At 36.3% G+C, this 27,033-nt stretch overlaps 1 protein-coding gene across 1 annotated transcript in view; it reads left to right on the top strand.

Annotated features, from left to right (window-relative positions):
• The window catches only part of LOC134527649 (phospholipase A-2-activating protein), a 121,368-nt gene that overhangs the window by 55,922 nt on the left and 38,413 nt on the right, over window positions 1–27,033 (top strand). The window contains exons 7-10 of the mRNA XM_063360514.1: window positions 1,687–1,876; window positions 10,049–10,271; window positions 12,131–12,184; window positions 21,047–21,124. Of these exons, the coding sequence (XP_063216584.1) occupies window positions 1,687–1,876; window positions 10,049–10,271; window positions 12,131–12,184; window positions 21,047–21,124 (545 nt within the window). The remainder of the gene's footprint in view (window positions 1–1,686; window positions 1,877–10,048; window positions 10,272–12,130; window positions 12,185–21,046; window positions 21,125–27,033) is intronic.

Here is a 27,033-nt window from a genome sequence, read left to right as displayed (position 1 = left end):
TAGCCTGATGTTTTCAGTCTGATCCATGCAAGTTCTTCAGCCACGTTTTGAATGAAAACAACCACCAGCCGGCCAGTGTTGTGCCCTGTTTAATACGCACAAAATATACCAGATATATTTGGTTCCAAAAGTTAAAAAAAAAAGACAAGCTGAAAAGAACCTCAGGGAACTTGAGGAAAAAAGTCAATAAATGAGTGATGCCTTAAAACAGACAGCTCTCATAGACGAAGAAATTTGAAACACAAAATAAGGTTAAAGTTATGTGGCAAATATATATATATATTTAGTAAACTGTCACCTGTTTTTTTAGTTAGGTATGTATCACATTTTGTGCATTTTTGTTTTATATTTAGTACTATAAAGTTCCCGTGTTTTAAAATGTGTGCTTTGCATTATGTATTATATAAATAAAAACATGTAATTTTGTATACATATTGCAAAACCTGGAAAATCTTGAAAAAAACCTGGAATTTTGTAATACAAATATAGTGTCCACCCTGAATAAAAGTAAATTCCACAAATTGTGGTGGGTAGCACCAAAACTATGGCATTCTCAGATGGCAAAGAAACCAGAAACGATTTGAAAAAAAAAAAATAAGAAAAATCACTAACAATCTCTATGAAAAAAAAGGGGGTAGGGGGGAAGCACTCCTCGATTAGGTGACTACATGCCACACTAGTTCACTCTTTTGGACTTTTGACACGGAGGTAACTTAGATCAGAAAGAAAGGTTCACCCAATTCCGCACACTGGAAGCCTGGAGGGGGCTGGTTGCTTGCCTAGTTAAAGTTTGGCTAGGGGTCTTGAGGAAAAGAAAAAAAAAACTTAAATGGGTAGGGCTATGCTGAAGGTGAGGAGAAGTGATAGAGACCAGGAAAGTAGTGCGCTGGTGACGAACATCAGTACTAAAAAACTCTTAACATAGTGTTGTCAGAAGAGGCTGGTAGGTGGTGGGCTGAGCACGAGGGTGGGCCTTAAGGCTTGAGATGAGAGTTCATGAGGTGGCAGGGGGAGGGGAGTGCAGAAACTGCAGGTGCCGTGTGATGCGGGCTGCGCTTAGCGGAACTGTATTGCCGGTGCGTGCTTGGAAGCTCATTAACATGACCAAAGGTGTGCAGTGCAGCGGTGATAGTCGTGGCCAAGCTATGATAGCTGGGGTATCTAAGCCGAGATGTGCTCGTGAAGGTTTGTGGCTCGCAAGATCCATGTCTTTCCATGACTAGAGTCACAGGTAAACTGTAAGTGGACTGTCAAAAAAGCTTGTGAACGATGTCTGGTGGGGAAGGGGAGAATTACCAGGGCAGGAAGGATGTCCAGGAGACTGTGAAAAAGTTATAACCCAGATTCGATTAAAATGTCAATCAGGGAAAAAAAATTAACTGTGCTGAAAAACCAACAATTGGTGCCACAAAATACACTGGCATTTTATCTGCTGTTAGTAAAAATCAGGCAATTCTTGATCAACTCCTTTTGACTAATTGTGTTATGATAACTGTGTAGATGTTATTTTTCTGCGTTCCTACGGCTTTGCGTACTGTTTAACTTATATATATCACATCCTAATTTTCTTGAAACTGATTTTCGAATCCAATCATGAAATCTCAAATCTACCACTTGAGTCTAGAACTAAAGGGTTAGAAACAACCCCCTCTGGAGCTGACCGCCGTGCCGGGGGGGTTTGCACAGCCTGCCCAGCGCGGACGTGCTGAGCGAGCCGGGCCGCCAGGACGGCCAGACCAAGCTGGTGCGCGAGGGCAGCAGCGTGCTGTGCTACAGCTGGAGCGCGCCCACGCGCCAGTGGACCAAGGTGGGGGACGTGTTGGGTGCCAGTGGCGGGACCAACGCCTCCTCCGGCAAGCAGCTCTACAAGGGCAAGGTGCGTGCCTCCCGCCCCCACAGTAACATACGCTCATGCAGGGTTCACTCCATTTTAACAACTTTCTTTTTGTGTGTCTTTTACATACGTCATCCTACATTTTCTGAATTTACGCTATTCTTAGACACACTTTTATTATTACTTCGAAATTTGAATCTAAAACCTATAATTAATTAAGGACTAGAAGAAGATGAGCACCTCTTATAACTGTGAATCTTGCATTCAAATAACTGCTGTGTATAAGTAAATACAGTATTTATACAACACAATGATATATACAGGCCTATTGGCGGACAAATTAGCCATGGCCTATAGCAGTGGATCTCAAAGTGTTTGCCAAGGTGCACTGTGGTATTATAAAGTAATATGTGTCCAGTCCAGATTCCATAATAAATATAGTTACTCTATGATATCATTTCATTATGGATATACGGCTCTTTTTGTTATCACATCATCATTATGTGTTACATATATTTAAATGACTACTGGTTTTGCTTTGGCAGTGATTTAATTAGGGGTGCACGAGTACACAAAATTTTGAGTAGAGTGAAGACTTTAATACTCGACTCATCTAGTTTTGAAGCTCAAAGAATTTGAGTGGTTAGGTCTTGAGTCACTGAAATAACAAATTACTAGTAAAATACATAAAATACATTAATACATACTTCAATGGCTGCACTCTTAAAGTTGTTAGTTTAAAGAAATTCAGTATAAGCAATATTTATGTATCAAAGTTATTAACCAGGCATTAATCATAAATTTTGAAACAGTAAAGTTTAATACCGTGTTTTATCGCAGAATCATCGCACGCGCGTAATCGTCGCAACCATATTTTAGGCTGTCAAAATTGGGATAAAAAAACTTCTCGCGTAAACTTCGCATGATGTTTTTGGTCCCGCTAGTAGATGCAGAATGCTTTGTGTAGGTATCTTTTCCGTATAAAACAATGTATTTTAAAGTAGAAATCTAATATTTATTCGGTCATTACCACTTACTTAATAAATTAACGGAAAAATAAGACGTTGTTTGGCGTGTAAACTTTCTTATAAAGACGTTTTTAAAAGTTATTTCCTTTACCTGATTGTCTGCGTCGCCGCAGTGTAGGTGTAATCTGAAATTTAATTTCGGTTATTACCACTTATTTATTTAATAAACGGAAATACAAAGTTGTCTGACGTGTAAATGTTCTTTTAAAGTCGTTTTTAAAGGTATTTCCTTTATCTGATTGTCTGCGTTACTGCGGCGTACCGCTTATAAAAATGTAGCCAGCGCATCATTCATGTTTGGTTATGTTGCTTCCCGTATAGAGCGCGCGCACGTAGTCGAATATCGATATCTCGCCAATTGGATGTAACGCGCGCTCTCTGTCAGGTGCCGAGTTAACTACATTTGATAGCCCGCATTCTTTCGTGGCAAGTGTGTACTACGACACGTTAGTTCACGTCAGATTCTAGTGGCTTGCATTCGCGTTAGAGTTTTTAATGTTGAAGAAAGGTTTTTGTTTAAGGAATTATTAATATAGATTGTTTGGCGTGCTCTTGTATACTCCGCCTTTTTTTAAATAAACGTACTTTCCATGAACGGGTTTTGTTTTTATGAATAACTTTACCTAACAAAAAAATTTTTTCCGCACAATGGTCGCACCCCTACTTTTCAAACTTGATTTAAAATAAAATCTGCAACGATTATGCGAGAAAACACGGTATTTGGTAAATGTTACAGGCGGTGGCCTTTATCAAAATACTGTAATTTTACCAAAAAAATAAAAAAATTTTAATCATCTCATACTACATTTGTTTTTGTTCATAAATGATTTATCATTCCATTGATCATTTTTGTTATTATGTATATGTATTAATTTATATTTCATAATATAAACATTAATAATACTCTTCAATAGATTCTGTGTTGAAAGTTTGGTTAACTTCACTCCTCTTATAATGTTGTTAATATGTGCTATTAATTTACTTTTCAATACAAACGTAATTTATACTGTTCATAAACAATCTGTAAAAAGTAACTTCAAATAAATTGTTAACACGGTGTGCAGCTTGCCTGTTTCGGGACAACACTATAACCAATATAAATGAACATTGTGCCATAGATAAACACCTAGTTAAACACCATAACTATTATAATTATCATCCCTGATCTAATTTTTAGTGCCATAGTGTGTGATATATTGCATAGCCAAAATATTATAGCCACGAACTATGTACTAAGAAATATCCCACGTTTCCCAATTTGATCGTAACTAGACACCCACCCACACACAGAGATATATATATACCTATACATACACAGAGCTGCCAACCATTACGGATTTTCCGTAATTATTATGGATTTTAACCCCGAATTACGAAAACGAGGCTTTGTGCTGCATGGTAACGGAGAAAATTCCGTGTCTGCTGTGCGTGTTTCGTAAACGCAGTTTGAATACATCGCTTGGTTGCTCAAATAACGGAACTAGTAAAAGAAAGATAGCTGCAGTAATGTGAGAAGAGGGTGAACTGCTACCTATAAATGGTAAGTAGGTTTATTAAGAGTACATGTGCATGTGTAAGGTACTAAGTGTGCGCATGTACTGTCGAAATAAGTAAATTAATTCTCGTGTTTTGAAATAATAATGGGATGGTATTACGTCCGTTGTACGATACAACTAGTACATATTCTCGGACTTATCGTTTGAAGTCTACTTATATCACGATAATTTTTGTACGGTACTTTGGCTAACCTGTGTTGTTTTAATTTATTTCTTGAAAGCCATTTTTTTTCATCATAGTGTTTTTGTCGTGTCTACAGACGTGAAATGTTTTTATGTTTTTCGTTAGTGTTGTGTTCTTCAGTGCGGGTTGTAGAAATGAAGCGTGTGACAGAATAATGTGTATCTGGGGAAAAAAACACGCAATTCTTCAGAACTTTCGACTTAAATATTCAAAAGAATGGCCAGGCTTATCGTTTTCAAATGTTTGGAACGCCACACGTTTTGCAATGTATGCACGTGTGACTTTGCGATTGCACATGGTGGAAGGGATGACTGTAGACGGCATATTGAATCAAAGAAACATGCAGACATTTTAAAGCCGTGACGAGCAATAAATCTATATCTTTGTTTTTTCGCTACATTTGAAGAAACGAAAGTAGCGAACGCAGAGTTATTGTTTACAAGTCCTTGTGTTTGTCTTGTTTGTTTACATGACAGTTCTTATCCAACCAGGATAAAAGAAGCAAATAAAAAGACAGTTGTTCTAAAGTTTAACTTTGAATACTTTGAATTGAAGATTTAAAATTTCCAGTAAAATTATTGACATTTCTTACATGTTCAGATGATTGTATTGTTCAAATAGATTTTTTTTATTCATTAATTTGCATTATATTCATATACATAGGCCTATATTTATCTTTTTTTTTTTGCATATTATTGTCCTTGTTTTATCTTGTATGAATGTCATAATGCCCCAGGAAAAATTTATCGTGCATGATTTACGTGTACTTTTTTCATATAATTGTCATTACTGATGGGTTTGATTTGAGGTTGGTAGCTCTGCATTCATATATACATATATGTTTATATATATATATATATATATATATACATATATGTTTATATATATATATATATATATATATATATATATATATATATATATATATATATATATATATATACATACACATACACACACACACACACACACATATATATATATATATATATATATATATATATATACATACACACACACATATATACCATCCTTTATAAATTGTATTGTCCTTTATAAATATGCAGGAATACAAACATTATGTGATAAGAGTGTCAATGTCTAAAATACTTTCTGCAAAATTTTTAAAAAGAATATTGCTATTTATGGAGAGTACCAAAACTCTTTTGGGCACTGCCAAGTAGTGGTGATGAAGATGATGGAGAAACGGAAAGTATTTGCATTTTACAAAAAGCCAGCCGTCTCGAGCCCAACAATGGTACCGCAAATACTAAAGAAACACTAATTTGGAATTTTTTTCCCCCACAGTATATATGAATGCGGTTAACAGTGACCCTACTGCAACCTGTAACTGTAGGAATAAAATATTGCAAATTATAACTGGCCAAGCACAACTTTTATTTGACATCTATAAACCAAGCACTCAACATAACATGTTCAGTGGAAAAATGTCATTATGGATAGACACTCTAAAAATGCCTCAAAATAGTTGCGAGTTTAACTTACTTAGACAGATATTCATGAATACTTTTGTTCATTCTTTATTTAAATGGCCAAGAAACATTGAAAAGTCTACTGCTCCAGCTAAACAAGTGGCAAAATGGAATTTTAAGGGCAACCATCCATATTCAATTGTCTCTGATAGTCTGATTACTAGTTCAAGCAACTGATAAATTTAACTGTTCCAGAAAATGATCTACCTGGACGTAATTATTTTTCAAACACTGCAATTCCTTCACTTGACATGAAAATGAAAAACGAAGTTTGTGTAAAGTTAGCAAAACAGATACCAGCACATTGTGCTTGACCTTTGATTGCTCATGGCTAATGAAAGTTTTATTTCAGTGACTTTGCAGTATGTAAATCAAAAATTCACTCTGAACAAATAATTATTGGCAAATTATTATTTCCTAGGAAGTTATGACAGTGTACGAATAAATGAACAAATGAAGTCAATCATAAATGAATATATGATGGAAACAACAGTGCCAGTGTGGTTACTAACAATGCTGAAATGCTGTTGCAGGAAACTGGACTCATCTAGGATGCTTTACACAAACTTTGCAATTAGTACTCAGATGCAAAAGAGCTCTTGACAAAATCTCGTGCAGTTGTAGAGCACTATAAGCGCAGGTGCTAAGCGAGAGAGAGAGACTTCAAGTCCTTCAGAAACTCAATAATGAGAAATGCGCAGAAGTTATTGAATACATTTCAACTAGGCGGAACAGTGAATTTCCTATGTTATAAAGACTGTTAACAAAGAAAATGTCCATAAACACAGAACTAGATACAAATCCCTCCTCTGTTTCTAATTTTACAGGAGAATGATGCTTGGCAGAGGTGTTCATTGCTCAATTACAGTCCTGTATCAAGCAACAACAAAAGTATGCCGGGATACCAAACAAATCCTCTCTATGGTTCTACCAATATTTTTTGGACTAAAGCAATTGAACAATAAGTTATACATAGAGAAACAAGGAGGTATAACATTCGCAAGAAATATTCAGAAAGCACTCACTGGCTGCAGCGACTTGGTTTCCTTAAAAATATTCTCAAGAGAATTCAACCCATTTAATGTTAACGCTTCTAGATCCTCGATTCAAAAACATAACTCTCCCAGAGCACGAGAATATAGTTGCACACAAAAAAACTTCAGGATGAAGTAGAATATATTAGGAGCACTCTGTAAGGCTAACATATTCTTTGGAAATTTGACTTTAAATTAAGAGTTCATTAATATTTTTAAAACATTAAGAAACAATCTAAATTGTGTTGTTTTCTTTACAGATTGTGCTAGTGAACCTGCTGTAACATCAAACAAAAAAAATTCTAAAAATAAAGACCCATGGAAAGGGTGGCAAGAATAATACTGTACTGTATTTATCAGCATAAGGGTTACCTCTGTATTTGGGTCACATCTATAATTTAGGGCAAAAAAAATTGAGGGAAAAGATGGCACGCTGCTCAATTTTTTTTTGTCAGTTCAATAAAAACAAGCACTCCCTTTACAGCAATTTTAGCATTGAATGTTGTAGTAGAAAGTTTGGAATCTCATGCCAGAAACATTTACCACGTTTCCATGTCGGGTTCAAAACGTTTTAAGAACTCTTACCGATTCGAAAACGTCCATGGAAACGGGTTCCAAAACGTTATGAGTTTCAAGGTCGATACACCAAAATTGTAGGATGGAATGGGATTGAGCAGAGGGAAAAATGGCATGGAAACGGTTATCGTATTGGAAACTGATAGAAAGTAAATACGCACAGCATTTGTTACCAACGGCAGTTGTTTATAACACTTTAAAAGTGTGTTGTTGTTTAAAAATGACGAGTGTTAGTAGGAATGTGTGGACAACAGAAGTGTTAGTTTTGCTTATCCATTCTATTTTTGTACGGAAAGTATTTCGGACGTAGTAGAATGACAAATCACCTGTTTGTGTTTATTTACTTACGTCTTTATTTATTTCATGTGAGCCAACATAAATTTCAATGTCGCCACCCTCATAACAAGCAAATATATTGAGCGAACCGAAGTCGTTTTTAACTGGATATAATTATTGCATGGAAACGGGTATCGTACACAAACTAAATTGGATACCCGAAACGTTTTAAACCCGACATGGAAACGTGGTAAATGTTTGAAAACAGTTGCATCACAAAAACCTGTCGTTAGACATGATTGTGTGCGGTACCAATTCATGGACATTTACGCAGAGAGAGAGTGGAGGGACAACCAAAAACACTGCAGCAATGCCACACGCATGCACTCACATGCATTTATACACAACCTCCTCCTACCCTCCCACCTCCTCCTCATTCTAGTCCATGGCTGGTTTATTTTTAGATTTCCCCCTCATTCCAGATGCCAGCAGACAGACAGCCATGTCACTTACCAGCGGCGGCTGGGTAGTGACCCGACAGGCTTTACGGCACAGTTCATGATGTTTTACATGCACTGCTGAGATATTTTAATTAAATAATTTATACTTACTCGTAACATATTTATTAAAAACCAACACAGGCTATTTATTTACCCACATATTCAACTACACAGTGCAATGTTTTACTCAAAATAAAATGTGCGATCCATATGCGGAAAATTACTGTATTTACTTGCAGAAGTGTCATACCTGTGAATGGTTTGCATCTATAATTTGTGTCATAAAAATGCAACTTGTTCGTCATAAGATTCCATTAATTTGTGTCCGGTAGAATATAGTCTCAGCTTATTGCAACGTAAGAACACTGTCCTCTTTTTTCTGCTTTCTGTGCTACTTATTACTGTAGGAGGGAATGAGGCGGCATTCTTGTGCCACCTTTTCTCCCCCCTTCTACTGCTTTACGACCCCTCCTAATAACAAAAAAACACCTGTGTATCCCTTCCCAGCTATAATAAAAAAAGTCAGCAAGTTACCCTTTCTTGTCATTTTCTTTTATAAAAACTAGCACACATGTTACAGTCGGCCAGAAATTTGTGCAGGAGTGGGAGGAACATAAAATGCAGTGGTTTGAAGTGCGGCTTTGAAAGCATCAACGGTGACTGCAATTGTGTTATGGAATGTTGCATTTGAAAGCTGAGAAATCTCACGCAAAAAAAAAGATAATGTTGGGTCACAGTTACAAGTTAAAAACCTGTTGAAATAGACACGTAGAGATTGTGTACGGTGCCAGTTCACGAACATTTCTAATGAAGGGTGACGAAGAGAGGGAAAACTTTCAACACTGTTACATGGCCACACGCACTCACAAAGTGTTCACACACAAAATCTGACTCATTAATTTTTTGATTTTCCCCTCCTCCAGCCGAATGCCAGCTCAGCAAGACCAATCACTTGCCGGCGCTAACTGGGCGTCTTGCGACTAAAATTATTTTGAAACTGTTAATGTGAGCTTTATTTTTCAATATTCCGCATGTTAGGTTGTTATTAAATTGAAATTTCACATTTTTCATTAGATGGATTTGATTATATATAGTTTTGCGGTTCACAAAAATTTTCTATGACAATAAATATTCTGTAAGTAAACTCTAATTAAATGTAGAATTTACTATTGCATATTTAATGTAATTCAAAAACACTTAAATTATACTTTTTTTTTAATTGCCCATTTAGTAAGTTTTCCTACTTTGTATGCCTATTTTTTAAAACATTTTTCAGATACCTTTTAATAGGGTTTTATTGTGCTTCTCAGAAATTTGTATATGGTGCGCCTTCAATTAGTTGTAGGATTTTAAATGCGCCTGACTTCAAACAGTTTGAGAACCACTGACTGACCTATATAAGGAACAAATCCCAGCATCAGCCTGGGGTGATTTCAGGAAACCATGCAGAACCAAAATCAGGTTGGCCAGACCAGGATTCTTTGTGACGTGAGTTCACGTCTCAAAGAACAGGCTTTGTGAGTGATTATGGAGAAGTAACTGGTGGTTTGGTCATGTGCTTGCGCAGGAGTACGACTACGTGTTCAGCGTGGACGTGGAGGAGGGCCATCCGCCTCTGAAGCTGCCGTATAACTGCAGCGAGGATGCTTGGGTCGCTGCGCAGCGCTTTATCCACGAGCACGGCCTCAGCCAGCTGTACTTGGACCAGGTCGCCAACTTCATCACTACCAACAGCCGACGGGTCGAGCCCTCCGCTGCCGCGCCCGCCCAGTTCGCCGACCCCTTCACAGGTCTGGAGATAATTTTTCTTGGTCGGAACACATACAGGCAATCTCTGATGAGAAGTTTCTTAAGAGGTGTGGGCTTGTTTAAGGTCGAGTTAATTTCAGTGCAATACATGCAAAATCAGGGATGCTACCGGTATAGAAAAATGGGAAAATAGGGAAACATCAGGGAAATTAAAATGGTCAGGAAATATATGGAAAATTTAGGGAAATCACCCGATATTTTTGTAATTTTTGATTGAACCAAAAATACCATTTCCGCAAACGTTCATGCGCCTCAAAAACTGCTCAAACGTTCACTAAATACATTCCTTTGATTTTCTTTTTTGTGAAACCTTGGTGTTTTTACTGTAAACACAAAGGGGATAAACTTATTTCCGAATGCTTACATACAAGTTCAGTTGCCTAGGCGAACCTATAGCAATTCTATACAAACCCGTGAATCTCACTAAAATTGTGTTTGCTAAGATGACACATTTGAAAGCATGTACGTCTTATCCTCCTTCCTCACCCCCTCCAAAAAAAAGAAAAGCAACACCTTGTGAGCTGCGGGTTAATTTGTGTCTGGAAGTTCAGGGAAACTTTTCAATTCAAATCTGAAAAATCTGTAAACGTCAAGGAATTTTGGAATTTCAGGCTTGTAGAAAATAACACCACTTGTCTGATGGAGTCACCCACAAAACTGACCCATATATTTTTCCTTAAACTGAACATGATTAAATGCTGCAACTAGATTAGTTTTCAATGTGGTTTGGTTTATAAAGCAGTTGCCTAATATTTCTATAGGTTTATTTTTAAATAGTTATTTCTCAGCTAACGGAAAGCCATGTACCAAGTTCGGTTTTTCATATACATGTATATCATATTTAGCACCACTATAATAAAAATTATATATGTTATTTGTAATGAATATTATTTTTACCTGTGCAAATATGGAAAGGGAAACAGGGTTTTTCTAACTGAGATGATACTTTAAAGCACTCTGAAAGATTGTGTGCACCCACCAAGTGTGGTACTTTCGGGTGAAATCAGGACAACCTAGAATTTTTTGGATTATGGATTTATTTTTAATAAGCCTGTATCGCTAACCCATTAACTGTGTCATGCATATGGTATTTGCTTTCAGTTTTGTTTTAATGCAGTGCCAAGAATTTTTGAACAATAGTATTTTTTTTTGCACGTGAGGCTGGACTCCATTGGTGATGGTGTCTCGAAGTGTGATCTTTGAAACATTGCTTTGAGGCATAGTTAACGTAATTTTCATTACTGTGTAGCTTAAATAGTTTTGTGACTGCACTGAAAAATCCGCTAGTGCATTATGGTTGTGTGTGTTTAGAGGTAGTGCAAAAAATGTATAATGGTATTTTTCTTTGATAGATATTACATCTTTGGATAAGTAAAAAATTATAAAAGACTTGAAGATGTTGGGGAATTGTGATTGTGAATTTTGCTAGACATCCAGTACCTGATGAGAACTATACTGCCCTGTTTTTATTAACTGTGTGAGAGTTTTTATTCTATTATAATTTGGAAGAAATGTAACACGGATAATGTGAAACAAAATGGTATCAAAATGAAAGATTTGAACCCAAAATATAGTTTAACGTTTTTAAGAAAGTTCCTCGTCAAGATTTTTCTTGCCTCATTATTTTAATAAATGTGTACTTTACCTATAATCTATGTAACTGAACCTTTTTAATAATTGTTTCTGGTTTTAAAATGTTTTAATTTTCAAGTCCCATAGTTTTGTGCATGAGAATGCAAATTGTAATTGGGAGTGTTGTGTTTTTGGAGTCGACCTAACACTATGTTAATGAGCTATGGCCGGAGGTTGCCAGAGTCTTACAAAAACTGTTTTCTTTCAGGTGGCAGCCGCTATGTCCCTGGGGCTTCGTCGTCCGCCCAAACACCCGGGAATGGTATGAGGAAAAAGTTCCAGCAAGTTAAATTTACAGGGTGTACACATTCTGAAAGATCAGAGAAGTCGGTCAGGGAAATTCAGGAATTTACTTGAAATACTGTGAAATTCATGGAAATTCTCCAGTGGTAGTAATTTGAGAAGGAAATGTCATGTTCCAATCTGTCATCACCTATATTGTGAAGTAATTTTTTTTCAGGTGGTGAATTTGTACAGTTTTTAGTTAAGTAGAAAATAAACAAAATTGGAGAGAAAACTAGGCAAGCTATGGGAATGGTGAAGGTTGGATTTTTTTCCATTAGAAAAATTGTAGTATAGTTAAATTAGTTAAAAAATTATTCAAGTTAGCTGAAATTTTGGTCAGGGAAATTGTATTACGTATTTGTGTGGCTACTAGTGGTGTAAGGGATCCTGACTTTTGAGAAAAACTTCGGGAGGGCATTCCTTTTTTTTCCTGTTGGGAGGAAATAATATTTTTCCTGGTATTTTCAGGAAAAACTGAAAATTGCTCCCTTTCAAAAATTTTTAGCTTCAATTAACAACGGGTAATAAATGGCTTGAAACGGAGCGCTGAACAAACATTATATTAGTAGTACATATACATAGGGCCCCACTTTCATGGTAAATAAAATTAACAGATTTCGTCATAAAAATATCTTGATTTCGTCATAAAAATAGTCTCATTTAGTCATAAAAAACTGCTCTCTAAAATCATGGAGAAAAATGTAAAAATACAAAACCAATACATAAAAATAGAAACCATACTACAATCATAATCCTTAAATTATACGAATGATTTTGAGTTCCATAAAAGTAATTTTAACATTATCAGAGTTTAAAAATCATTAAAAGAATAGGCCTACATGAATAAAAGACATGTTTCCAGAATTGACAATTCAGTCTCCTAAAGTATTTGGAATTTCTTATCTCCGCCGGGTTTAATGAAAAGAGGAAGTTAAAGAGCATAGAATAAAAGTATTTTCGAAATTTTTAATTTTTTTTTTTAATAAATATCGCCCAACTATGAAAATTAAAAAATTCGATATCTCCTTATAAAATTAAGTATTTGAAATTTCTTATCCCCGCCGGGTTTAATGAAAAGAGGAAGTTAAAGAGCATATAATAAAAGTATTTTCGGATTTTTAACATTTTTTTCGCAAATACCGCTTAACTACATATTTACCGCCTTCACTTTAAAATTCGAGTGCACGATCGAAAACAGTCACTACTTTAGGCTTTTTGAGCATAATACAAGGCTTACATTTACAAAAAATATCTTTCATACGAAAGCGTCACGATCTATGTAAACAATAACATAGACTTGCCTTTGTTCTTATTCTCCTCGTGACATGGCCGTAGTAGTAATCTGTGCAGCCAGAGATTAACTCACACGTTTTACAAAACATTTTTCGCAGGCGGTAATTTCATTTTAAGGTATCGATTCTCATATTAAATAAACCGTAAATGGGACCGAGTCGTATGGAAATGTTAAACTGATGAAATACAGGAAGAAAACTATGATTTTAAGCGTAAACGTGATAGCGAAGTATACAACTCGATTCTTGAATCAATACTTTCGAACTCAAAAAAACGTCTCGCAAAAGTCGTATTTATACAGTTGGTACCGAAGCCATTATGTTTGTTTTGATACGTGAACGAAGATGAAAAGTGGTTAATAAAGTAGTCTTTAGGTGGGAAATTTGTGTTTAGGAATCTGTACTGATTATTAAATGTTGTCTATGTTGTTATTAATTTAATTGACCTTTCCAGTCAAAAAATCGTGTACAAGTAAGCAGATTTCGGGTCAATTTCGCGAAAAGGGTTTTTTGTGTGTAATTTCGTGTTTTAATTAAAATTGCTAACATTTCGCGTTATTTCGCTTTATTTCGCGGTTCGCGAAAATTTCAGTGCCCTACATATACAGCTTTATCATTTTCCATTAATAATATAACACATTTGAATTTTATATCTGTATTAATTACTGTACCCTCTTTTATCGCATAATCGTCGCACCTATACTTTAGGGCGTCAAAATTTGGATAAAAAAACTTCTCGCGTAAACGTCGCATGATGTTTTTGGTCACGCTATTAGATTCCGAGCGCTCAGTGTGGGTATGCTTTCTGTATAAAACAATGTATTTTAAAGTAGAAATCTAATATTTATTTGGACATTACCAGTTATTTAATTAACGGAAATAGGAAGTTGTCTGGTGTGTAAATTTTCTTTTAAAGACTTTTTAAACGTTATAACCTTTATCTGTTCGTCTGCATCGCCGCGTAGTACCACTTATAAAAATGTAACCAGCGCTATTTGCCATCATTCATGTTTGGTTATGTTGCTTCCCGTATAGAGCGTGCACACGTAGTCGAATATCGATATCTCGCCTGTTGCATGCAACGCGCACTGTCGAGTGCCGAGTTAACTGCATTTAATAGGCCGCACTCTTTCGTGGTAAGTGTGTACTACGACAATAGTTACACGTTAGTTCACGTCACAGATTCAAGTGGCTTGCGTTTGGGTCACAGATTTTGTTTTTCTATTTAAAGTTGAAGAAAGGTTTTTGTTGCATTACTTATTAATATAAATTGTTTGGCGTGTTCTTTTATACTTCACTTTTTAAATAACCGTACTTTCCATGAATGGGTTTGTTTTTATGAATAACTACCTAACAAAATTTTTTTTTGCTCGCTTAAACATCGCACTCCTACGTTTCAAACTTGATTTTAGTATAAAATGTGCGACGATAGTGCAATAAAACACGGTATTTACAGGGTATCTACTGACCCTGGAAAACCTGGAAAAGTCAGGGAATATTGTAATCCGGGAAAAATCAGGGAATTTTTGTTTTGGTAGGTTGTAGTTGGAAATACGTTTTTTGTTTATTGATCAGCTTGCATTGACGTAGCATCAAGTGTATCCCCTCCCATTTTAATTTTTGAATGGCAATTAACGAACAGTTCCCACGTCCATTTTATTTTATTAACTTCAGATTCGGAAGTGGCGTCAAATCACGTGATAGAATCTGGTTCATGCTGGTCTGTTATCCTGCTGACGTGACGTGCTGCAGCGTTGCTTCCCACGTTCGGATTATACCGACAGGTGCATTTAATTTTAAGTATATATTAGGGATGGGACGAATCCACATTTTGGTTGAATCCGAATCCTTGTTCGAATCCTCAGTGTTTGTCATCGAATCTCGAATCCCAGACCCACACTAAACTTCACCACATGTTATTAAAAAAAATCACACATTTATTTTAAAAAATTACATAGGCCTATGTATTAAAAAAATCACATGTGTATTTATAAAATTATAAAATAAGTGCATAGTGTATACACCTGATATAAAATAGAGACAAATAACCTCAAAAACCACACACGTAAGTTTGCATCTGTCTAATTTTCTGTTAAATTAATGCTTCCTATGTTTTCAATAAAATACGTTTGTATAACAGACACCATTAAAAAAAAGTTACGTTTTTTTCTGCAATGTTATATTATTGAAGGTTGGAAATGATAGAGTAGTTATGCTAATTGACAAAATGCAGCGTAGTTTATCTTATGTTTGTGCCATTTCCGTTACCTTTATAATATAGTTTAGGTATACAATTTTCTAGAGCTGGACGAACCTCAGTTCTCTGGTTTCGAACGGAGCCGAACCGAACCTCATACAGAATTAATTGTTTTGAATTAAAATGAACCGATGACCAGCATTTTGGTCTTTAACTTAATGTTGAGAAAGAAAGGTTCTCCAGCCATATGTAAAATTAAAACATTATATAGCTTAGCTTATATATATACCAACTTTTAATTCATGAAGAAGTTCCAGCATTTTGGTCTTTAACTGAGTGGTGAGAAAGAAAGATTCTCCAGCCATATGTAAAATTAAAACATTATATAGCTTAGCTTATATATATACCAACTTTTAATTCGTGAATAAGTTACATCTAAATTTCAAAAAGACTATATTCCTTTTTAAGTGTAACTAACCTTCATTTAAAAAAAATATTATAAAGATGACGAACATTCAGCATAAGGCCACATAACATATTTTTGTGGTAGACATAACCTAACATTTTAAATAAGTAAAACTTTTTAATAGGACACAAAAAAAAGACGAATGTGAATTAAGTTACCTATCTACATATTTTTGTGGTAGACATAACCTAACATTTTTAATAAGTAAAACTTTTTAATAGGACATCAAAAAAAAGGCGAATGTGAATTAAGTTACCTATCTACATTACAAAACCCGCTGACTGCAGTTGCTGTTTTCTTGGAAGAATGTTGCTCGTTAGAAGAAACTTTAGACTTTTTTTTGGGGTGGTTCTGGGTCATCTGGGTCGTCATTATCTTTTCTCCATTTGGAAAACTTAAACGACGTAAGCCTGCTCATCGCAAATCACCTCAAGAACAATAATATTGTAAACGTAACGTAAAAAGTGTGGTTATAGCAATTTGCGTCGGAAAAAAGAAAACACGAGAAATAATGATGGCTGCCGCGACTACGCTAGTCAACTTAGTACCGTACTGTAAAATTTACTAGACCAGTACTTTTAATACACAAGATTAAATTAATATTTTCATTACCTGACTTATAATCAAAAAGGCCAAAGAAAATAAATACATCCCAGTAATTTAAAATACGTAATTTATGTAATCATTTCCTACCGCATTTGTCTTGTGTTAACTTGATCACGTTAGTTTTGCCGAAATACGAGAGTTCTCGTACATGCGCATTAGTTTAACGTATGGGGTACGCAATGTTTGGTGATTTTACAACACTTCTCGTATACGCACTATAGTTAAAGGTATAATATACAATACCTTTGGCATTTGTACGATAGTTTATATTACGTAGTACGACAAATGCATACAAAATTCTCTAAAGTAATCAAAAAACAAAGCGCGCCCATATGAAAAAATGCTATGCGAGTTATGCGACGATTAATCATTTTTTTTTATTTTGTCTGCGCTTGAAACTGTTGAGGCGACGATTATGCGATAAAAGTCGGAATATTACAAGTAATAGAATTTTGTTGAGCTGTTTTGTGAATGGTCTCAAATGGGGGTTAGAAAATTAGAAAAACGTAATTTTTTTTAAACGAACGTTCGGTTTTTCGAATATATTTTAAGAGGTTTCGAACCGAACCGAACCGAACGTAAGGGTTCGGTTCGGTCCGAAATTTTCAAACTTCGCCCAGCACTACAATTATCAATTACTACCTAAAACTTTTAAAAACCCACCTCGAATCCCACCTCGAATCCCACCTCGGATCCTACGAATCCTCGAATCCATAGGATTCGGTATATTCGACGAATCCAAGATTCGAAAATCCCATCCCTAGTATATATGTATGTCCCCAACGTAAACTGGGCATTTGTTAGCTTTGAAAATATGTATCACAGACACATTGCTAGAAATTGGTAGCTGTGGGCTTCATACGGTCCATGGTGCTTTCAAAACTGGAATTTCTGCTACACAATGGGGTGTTGTTAGTTTTTTGAGGCACAGTTACTATTTGTTTAAGCATGTACCTGCAAGGAGGGCAAATTACATTAGAATAACTGGATCAGAGCTTTTTCCCAAGAAATTTTGTGCAATCAGATGGTTAGAAAATACTGCAGTTGCTGAGCGTGCCATGAAAATGTTACCCCACCTAAAGAAATTTGTTAGTGAAGTTTCTATTTCATCTGTCTCTTTCAATGTGGTGAAAAGTGCTTTTGAAGATAATCTTCTAGAAGTAAAATTGACATTCTTCCACTCTTTGGCATCAGAGCTGGAATTGTTTCTTATAATGTTCCAAAGTGAAGCACCCATGGCACCTTTTCTCTATGATTCACTGGTATACATTTTATTAGCTTTGGCAGGAAAGTTTGTGAAACCAGAGGTACTGAAGAGCTTTAGGGAGAAACGCAATGTATCTCGATTGGATGTAGATAACCAGGAAACTCTATTGACTGCTAACAATATCAAGTTGGGTTATGCAGTACACTATGCCATCAAGAAAGAGTAAGTACCAGAAAAGTCTGTCCTGTTACTGAAAAATGATGTTAGGACTTGTCCAAAGGTTATGGTAAAAAAAACTTCAAGACAAAAGTCCCCTAAAGTACAAATTTACCAAGGGGATTTCCTGCTTATGTCCATCTGTGGCTTTAAATTCGGGTGTGAGGAAACAGCGTGTGAAGTACAGTTTAGTATGTTGTCTTCAAAACAGGTGGCTATCAGGACAAGAAGCTGATAACATTTAGCAATCATTTCAGTTGGTATGTTCCTTGCAAGATTCTGAAGCACTGTTCTCGTCTTTTTCTCGAAAATACGGGCGCCTTGATCACTTGTGGATGCTCATTCTTAAGGCACATACAGTAGCTATCAAAACAGGCCTTCTAAAGTTTGTGAGGATGATGTTGGTACTTTCCCATGGAAATGCATCATTGTAAAGAAGATTTTCAGTGAATTCTAATCTGCTGACTGAAAACTTGCAGGAAGAAACACTGATTGCACAAAGACAAGTGTATGACTTTGTTCAATGTTCTGGAGGTGTAGAACATTGAGGGCGTACCGGGGTTGAGGTTGGAATATTGGTGGAAATTAATGGGCATTACCACGTGAGTGGGCACATGGACCCGGCTGGAAACTCTAACTCAGGGCGTTACGTGGCCCGTGTGCGGCAAGATATTAGCCCTCCTGACTTTTAACGCAACGTCTATCCCTAATTAAGCCCGCTCTCAGCGTCGGGCACGCTTCTAATTACCGCAGTGGGCTCTCAGTGCGTCCCACATGCCGCTGACCAGGTTAAGGACCCACGTGCCCCCCCCCCCCCCTCCCCCCCCAATGAAAAAAAAACACGTGACTCAATTAGTTGGTTTTTATTACTCACGTTACACGCCCTTACACAATCCTCCGTTGATACTGCTATAAAACACCCGAGGCACGAATCGAATTAGGTGAGGAGGCGAACCACGCACGTGGTCGCCTCAAGCCGTTACTTAATACACAGATGATAGAAAACTCCAGAGAGTAAATAACTATTAATTAAGCAGTCTCTCCGACCGAGAGAGGCCCCGAGGATAAAAAGAAAACGATTTGAATAAATTAATTAACAGAACTACTTCTTGGTGAAACGTGATGTCCTGGGGGTGTCTGCAGAGACGTCCGCTCTCGGCCGGCTGTAGAAGGAGACTGGGCAGAGATCAGGGCTTGCGGAAGGCAACATGGCGCCGTTCGCGCCGAACACAATTACCGTTACAACTTAGCTATGGCGTGCCCCGGGTTATTATTAAAAATAACATAAACTCTTTTACAAAAATAAGTACATCACATCCATACCCAGACCGTCTGTAATAATTACTTATATGATAGAAAACAGTTTAAATCAAGTTACGTGCTAGTTCCTCCGCCACCCGCTAGGGAGTGTCCTTGTCCGTGTTTGCACGTATTGAATTATAAAACATCATGATTTAATTAAACAAAAAACACTCACATACATAGCCGTCGTGACACTATTTTGGGGCGAAAAGAAAAGGGTTACAAAATTGTTAATACCAATTAGGGGTGCGGCGCACTGCAGCTAAGCGCCCTCTTGCTGTAGTTCGTGGTGCGCAGTTTGAATCTCACACGGCTACGTACGTCATGACACAAATGCCGGGTAGGAAAGGTGGTGGGAAAGGGAACGGAGGATGATTAGGCGTGTGGGGCGAAGCCCCGGCTGATGTTAACATGTTGATATCACCAAGTCCATGTTACAGTATGTAAGAAATGCTAGTTGTAGGCGTAAGGAACCACTGCAAACAAAACAAAAAGAAAAGGAAGCTGCAGACAAGAAGAATGCAGAAAAAAGAATTGTTGAAGAGGAGTTCAAGGCATTGCAGTTGAAGAAGGCTCGAGTATTGGATTTGGCTCGTTCTGAAGCAAGTGCAATAGCCGCAAAAGTTGAGTCACTGCGAAATTGATGGGAGTTTCCTTTTACCTACTAATGTTTTTGCAAAAGTAAGTTTGTGAAATATTGGTAGCTGCATGTTTTATTTGCCATTAATTGAGTCACTTTGGCCACATCTGGAAGAAGGTAATTTTTTTACTAATTTAAGTGAGTTGTAATACTTTGAAACCCGTCAATGTACTGTTATGCAGTTTTTTCAGTTACGTGGAATGTCGTAATTATGTTAAAGAAAACCTGGAAAAATTCAGTTTTAGACCTGGAAAACCTGGAAAAATCAGGGAATTTCGTTTACTAGATCTGGTAGACACCCTGTATTTACTTGAATTGAATTGAAATATCTAACATCTTGTTTGATTAAAAAATCAAGGGAAAAATTAACGAAAATCATCAGGGACTGCTGTGATTGGCCTGTGCGTCACTAAGGGGTGGGGTTACGCTACTGCAGACAAGAGATGGCAGCACTTTAGTTTTTTTTTTTTACAAACGTATGAAAATACAATTAAATTTTATTGTTACTGTTTCTGAGGGTAATTTTAGGTCTACAAATTTAGGGGGGTTTTACATGAGTAGATATTAATACAATAATGCTATAAAATTTTACATGCGACAGTAGGTCACGTTCCATGTTATGGTTTTATTCGTTTAGTTAGTATTTAACATGGCTGACAAAAAGACACATGTCTGAAACTACTTTGCAAGAAGCAACCATAAACTAAGTTCCAAATGCAAGACGTGCAATAAGCTATGGTAGCACATCAGGTCTCATAAGGCATTTGATGCAACACCAGTGCCTTGGTCAGATCATTCTCCTCCCAGGAATCGAATACATATTTCTTACATGATGGGAAACGCGAGGTGGCAAGTTGTTTCGGGGTACTCCCATTTCTCATAATATTTTTTCTTTTTTAATTTTTTTTTGCAGGTGGAGAAAGTACAGTGCCATACTTTCCTCAGAAGACTTTCTTGCGTTTTGATCAAGCAAATCTCCAAGGCATACTTGGTAAGTTTCAAAGCATGTAAGTGTCATTTATAAGACTTGTGTGAAAATTTTTCTTTTTAAGTTCAAATTGAAGACAAATACCAAATTATTCTGTAATTAAAATTTTTAGTTGTAAGAATAAGATTTGTTGAAATTCCACTTTCCTTTTTTCCTCACTTTTATATAATACTAGTACATTAGGAAAGGAAATGATTACTAAATGAATACAGTAGAACCCCTATCATACACTTTTCAACGGAGGGCACAAAAATGGTGTATGATGCGGGAAAGTGTATGAAAAGGGAATGGCAATAATAACATTTTTTTTTCAATCTAGCATACCAGCACAATATCTGATTAAACTTAAATACATAATGTGTAAATAATTGCATTATATTAATGAAAGCTATGAATTCATCATTATATATACATATAATAAAACCACCAGAAATGTAAAATACAGTCCATAACCAAGTAAAGCAGTCCTTTCTTGGAGGGGGGGAAAGGTCACCAAGCCTAAAATAGAAATTTAAAAAAATTAGGCTATTGTAAAAAGAAAATCAGAAATTTTTGCTTGTTTGTTTCATTTTACAAACAACTTTATGCAACAGAACAATTTTCAATAAAATGTTAACTAGAGAAACGTACAATACAAAACAATCCGATCGTAAGAAAACAATAGGTTTGTTTGACTCGAGGTCTCTCGTGCTCCTTGGGAGTTGAAAGAGTTGGGAGCAAGTTGACCTGAGGGCAAAAAGAGTCGGTAACTTTTAATACACGAAGAAAACAATATTTGTTGTTAAACAATGATGGCGGAAAATATAGCAGACATCGTGAGAAATTTGTTTGGAAATGAAGATTCATATGAAGATGAAGTTGTTATTGATTTACCATATATTGGACTACAAATTATGAGAGCTTGATGAAGGTAAAAATATATAAATATTGCTTTTTGACTTTAAACCGCTTGTGGTATGCATAAGCTAACCTGTACTAGGAAACGATTGCAAATCTTGTGATTTTTAAATAAAGGACGCCAAATAAGTTATATTGAAATGTTTTTCCGCTTCAATGTCGTCATCTAATTAAAATATTACCGTCATCACCAAATGTAGCTTGATAACATATTGACTCCATCGTCAAAGTCGCGCCAAAACAACCAGCAGACGACTTGCCCTCGCAACTCTTCCTCGAGAGGAGGAGCATCGAGAGCATGACCTGAGTGACCTGAGAGCAACTTGCCCCCGCGAGTAAAACGACCATCCGCCATACTGCTTCCGGAAAAGGGCACCCCGAGAGTTGACAGGTCAAAAAGAGACCTCGAGTCAAACAAACCTAATAACAAACGGCTATATTCAGTTCAAAGATTAATGAATGCACAAAATATGAGATCCATGCCTTGGTAAAGCGCGTTGACCATTTTCATAATCATTGCTAGTTTGCGCCACTAGTCTCGCTTGGTGCTGGCCATAGATGCTAGTAGCGAGGTGCACAGTCTTCCTGATACCATCCATATCTATGGTGCGATAAAGTTATTTTCTTACGTTTGCAAAGGTAAACAATGAACGTTTTTCAAAATAAAAGCATTAAAACATATTTTTTCAGGAGGAATATAATAAAAAAAATTGTGAATTTTAAGACTTTTCCGCTTTGTAAAAACGTATGAAACGGGAAATTCGTGATTTTATAAGTGTATGTTCCGGGAAAGTAAACCATTGTAAATATAGTACTTTCGGCGGGACCAAAATTAATCGGCGTATGACACGGGAAAATGTATGAAACGGGAACGTATCATCGAGGTTCTACTGTATATAGAGTAGCAGTTTCTGAGTTATAAGACAATTATTAACTGATATTAAAGGTTTGTAAGTTAAGTCAGCTACAATAGTGATATATAAAATATTTTTAAAATATTAAATTTCTCAATGACAGTGAAAATGTGTTTTTATGCTGTTATCTTAAATTATTATTTCCAACTGGCCTTTGGCCGTGTGGTTAGCATTGCTGACTACCAATCCAAAGATTGATGGATCAAATCCCTGCCGCAGAAATACCGTATATACTCGTGTATAGCGCGCCCTTTTTTCCCCTCAAGTAAAGGAAAAAAATAAGGATGCGCGCTATACACTGAAAATAAAAAGTGAGTAGATGAGGCGGGGAGGAGTGGAAGTCGTTAACTGCCGGGTGACGGGTGACGTTTCTGGCCAGCAGCCGTATGAAACTACATTGGCAAATACATGCCCAATCTTTCTAGTTCCCTGTTTGTCCGCTGGGACTACATGAGAGCGCTGTCGATTGTAAATAGATCAGCAGAGCAGCATTCAATGGTGGACAATATTAGTTTTAATGGCGGTTGGCGAGTCAATAGTAATATTGTAATGTAAAATACTCAAATCTTGTTCTAAACATGGCATTATTTCATCTACAAGGTAGAAAATGTGCGGCAAGTGGATGCCATATGATGGGAAAAGGCTGTGTATAATTCTGTTAATTTAAAATACATTTATAACTTGTGTTTCATAATGGTATCGTGTTACAGTGGACAGATAGGCTGTATATAAAGTTAGAAGTTTTTTTTAACTAGCTTAGTTATAATTTTTGTGCACTCATTTCTTACATTACATTAAGTTTTAAAATTAAAAGATCATCTACCATAGGTAGCTCTTATCTTGGCTTATGGGACACTTAATTTAGGGTCCCTTGGGAACCTAGTGTAGCCTATCAAAAAAGAAACAATCAAGGAAGGAAAATGGTTAATATTTGGAAAATAAATCATCCATAATGCATGCATTGGTTTTGTAAAGAAAAAATTTAATACAGCTTATTTCCTGTAGTTTTGCATGCACAATTATCCAAAATAATGTTATCATCGTACACGTGGCACTATAGTTTGAACCAGCTTTGTGCTGATGTTAACATATATGTTTACCTAAAAATACTTTAGTATGCACTTTTTAAGCTTTACCTTAACATTTATAGAGAGACAATCAAAGATTATTTGTGTATGTAATTAATGACTTATTATTAGTAGGTATGTCAAGCACAAAATCAAAATTATTTTTAAGTTTAAAATTCTGTTTAGAATGTATACTATGTTACGTGAAATAAAAACAATTTAAATGTCTCAATTTTTATTTTTTTTTCATGTTTTTAGTGTGTTCCCAGGGTACAACCGAGTGTGTTTAAGGTTCTCATTGTTGAGACATGTGTTATTCATAATTGTATGTACTAGGCATTAATTATGTTCTCCTCTTATGGTTTTATGATTTAATGAGCTTAATCACCAAATTTTGAAATGGTGTTTTGGTAAAACGTGTGTAGTTGGTAATTGTTCCGTATCACGTATCCAAGTTCATCCCTTGATCATGATCCCTTGATTATGATGGCATAATTCTTTATGATTGATCCTGTGATACATTATGCTTGCTGTTTTAATATAGTACCTACCGTACGTCGAATGATCTTGGACGTAACAAAAATTATTACAATACAAAGTTACAAAGTAAAAAAAAAATTTCAAATTTTTATTTGATCTGATAATACAATTATAATTCCTTGTCACAGTTGTTATTTTATTTGGGATATTTCAATGTACTAAATTAAAACATCATGTTCCACAGGATCAATGTATTCAAGATAATGCCATTAGGATCAAGGGATAAACTTGGATGCGCAATACGAAACTTTTGCCAAGCTCATATTCCTTATTAATGCCCAGATCATTCTTGAAAAAAACCAATAACTTTTCACACTTCTAGTTTGTATGGACGTCTATAGCCTCCCACTATCTTCTTGTAACTATTCCCCTAACTTTTACATCACACATTCATCTTCAGTCTTCCACGCCTAATTTATATAGGTACGTTATAAGTTGTTTACTTAATGATTAATGATTTTTTATTTAAAATTAAGGCTATTTCCAGCTGAGAAGTTAAGATTCATTCTTAAAACCGTCTTCCATTGCTAAAATTAAATGTTCCAGTGTCCTTGAAAAATAAAACGGATATCCGATTGGACACTACTACTTGTTCAGTTATTTTGATAACATTTTGCATATGTTTAAACATATCTGTCTTTGATACATACCTTTCAACATTGCCTGGTAACGTGAATTCATGAATAACAGTGTTTAATGTGTTTGTTTACTTGTAAGTTCTTGTAAAAACAAAAGTTAAAAATCTAACCAATTTGCCATTAAGATGTATGTAAATTTGAATTATGCTGGGCATTCTTCACTCCATGTCACCAGAGGTGCTGCAGTCACTTGTCTTGCGCTTCGCCAATGCTAATTGCCCAATGTTTACCATATTGTCCTAATAGAATATTTGACTAGATCCTTAAATGGCTTTCATGCATACCAATGTTTTTTTTTTTTTAATTTAACCTGAAATATTCATGTTGATAGGTTATGATGCTCTAGAATCCGTACTTAAAAAAAAAAAAAAAAAACATTTGTTGAATATGAAATAATTTGAGAAAATAACTAGCCCACATACATAATATACTTATTTAAAAATGTAATTTTCCTAAACCTGCAGTTAATAAAATTAAGGTTTTTTTCCTGTATTGATTGATATACTTTTTTCTCATTCGAAAATTATACACACATCAATAGCAAATTTATGGCAACAGAAAAAGTGAGGCGAAAGCTATTCAAATTTCGCGCGCATTTGGAAATAGTTACGTACCTTGCCGCTGGGACTGTACGAGCGCGCTGCGATCGGCGGCGGAAACTGCGGACACAGAGTTAAACATTGAGTTGCCGATCTTTCCCGAAGGGCATAATGATCGTTGCTGGCCAGCCCCCCACACATACGCACAAGCAACAAGGCCTCTCTTTCACACACACATGCACGCACACAACCTGGTCTCTCTCTCTCTCTCTCTCTCTCTCTCACACACACACACACACACACACACACGTGCGCGCGCAAGCTCGCAGGTCTCTTGTTTATTTTTAGACCTCCCCCTCTACAGCTAGTAAAATAAAAGAGAGAGAATGTTGACACCAGTCCCCCCTCCCACTTCCTTCGCTTCGTCGCAGCTGCTACCGGTGAGTCATCTAGTCCTCCGTGTCACATTCCTGCCTGCCTCCCTCCCTTCCTCCCGCCCACGTACCAGTTCCAGTTGTGACGATACAGCGCTTCATTATCTTCCGTCTACACAGCAGAGTTTAAGTATTTTCCTGACGCATCACCACACATCAATTTAAATTATCATTTGTTTCATACGTAATTACTTAACAGGTACCACAAAATGTTAGTACAATTTATTTATGGGGGAAAAAAAAAGTTTTTTTCTTTGGAATTTGTTGCAAAAATCGTGGTGCGCGCTATACACGAGGGCGCGCTATACACGAGTAAATACGGTACCTTCCATTTTTGTACTACTAAAAATAAATGTGGCGCGCGACACTAGCGCTCCCTAGCTTCCTAAATTAGAATCAAGATGACGTCGCCCGAGCAGACGACGCTCCATGTGACGTCAACAACCACATGAGGATTCCCTCCAAATGGCTCCCGGCCACGTGCTGCCACGCCCACCCGAACACGTGGTGCCACACCCACCTGTTTGATTGTTTACTGTGCCCCAGAACCAGCTCGTTCCCCCAATAGCCACAATCAATTTACCACAGTGCAACACAGTAGCAGCTTACTTGTATTTATCTATGATTAAACAGACATTGTGATTCAAAAATAATATAAACAAACTTTAATCGTTGTTCCGAATTCTAAGAGGAAATTGGAATAAAATGTGTTCATAATTTTTTTGAACCTGGCTGTGATTAACAACCTAACTGGGTAGGGAACCAGGGTTTATTTCAAATATAAGCTAATCTCACCACTATTTGGGAAATAATATTTTTTAGAGTTTTTTGTGATATAGTTTAGAATTGGAGTTATTTTGCAGTTCAAGCAAATTTCCTGGAT

The sequence above is a fragment of the Bacillus rossius genome, chromosome 1, assembly GCF_032445375.1.
Source record: "Bacillus rossius redtenbacheri isolate Brsri chromosome 1, Brsri_v3, whole genome shotgun sequence".
NCBI lineage: Eukaryota > Metazoa > Arthropoda > Insecta > Phasmatodea > Bacillidae > Bacillus > Bacillus rossius.
The sequence above is the reverse complement of the archived record's forward strand: the minus strand, read 5'-3'. Positions and strand labels throughout refer to the sequence as shown.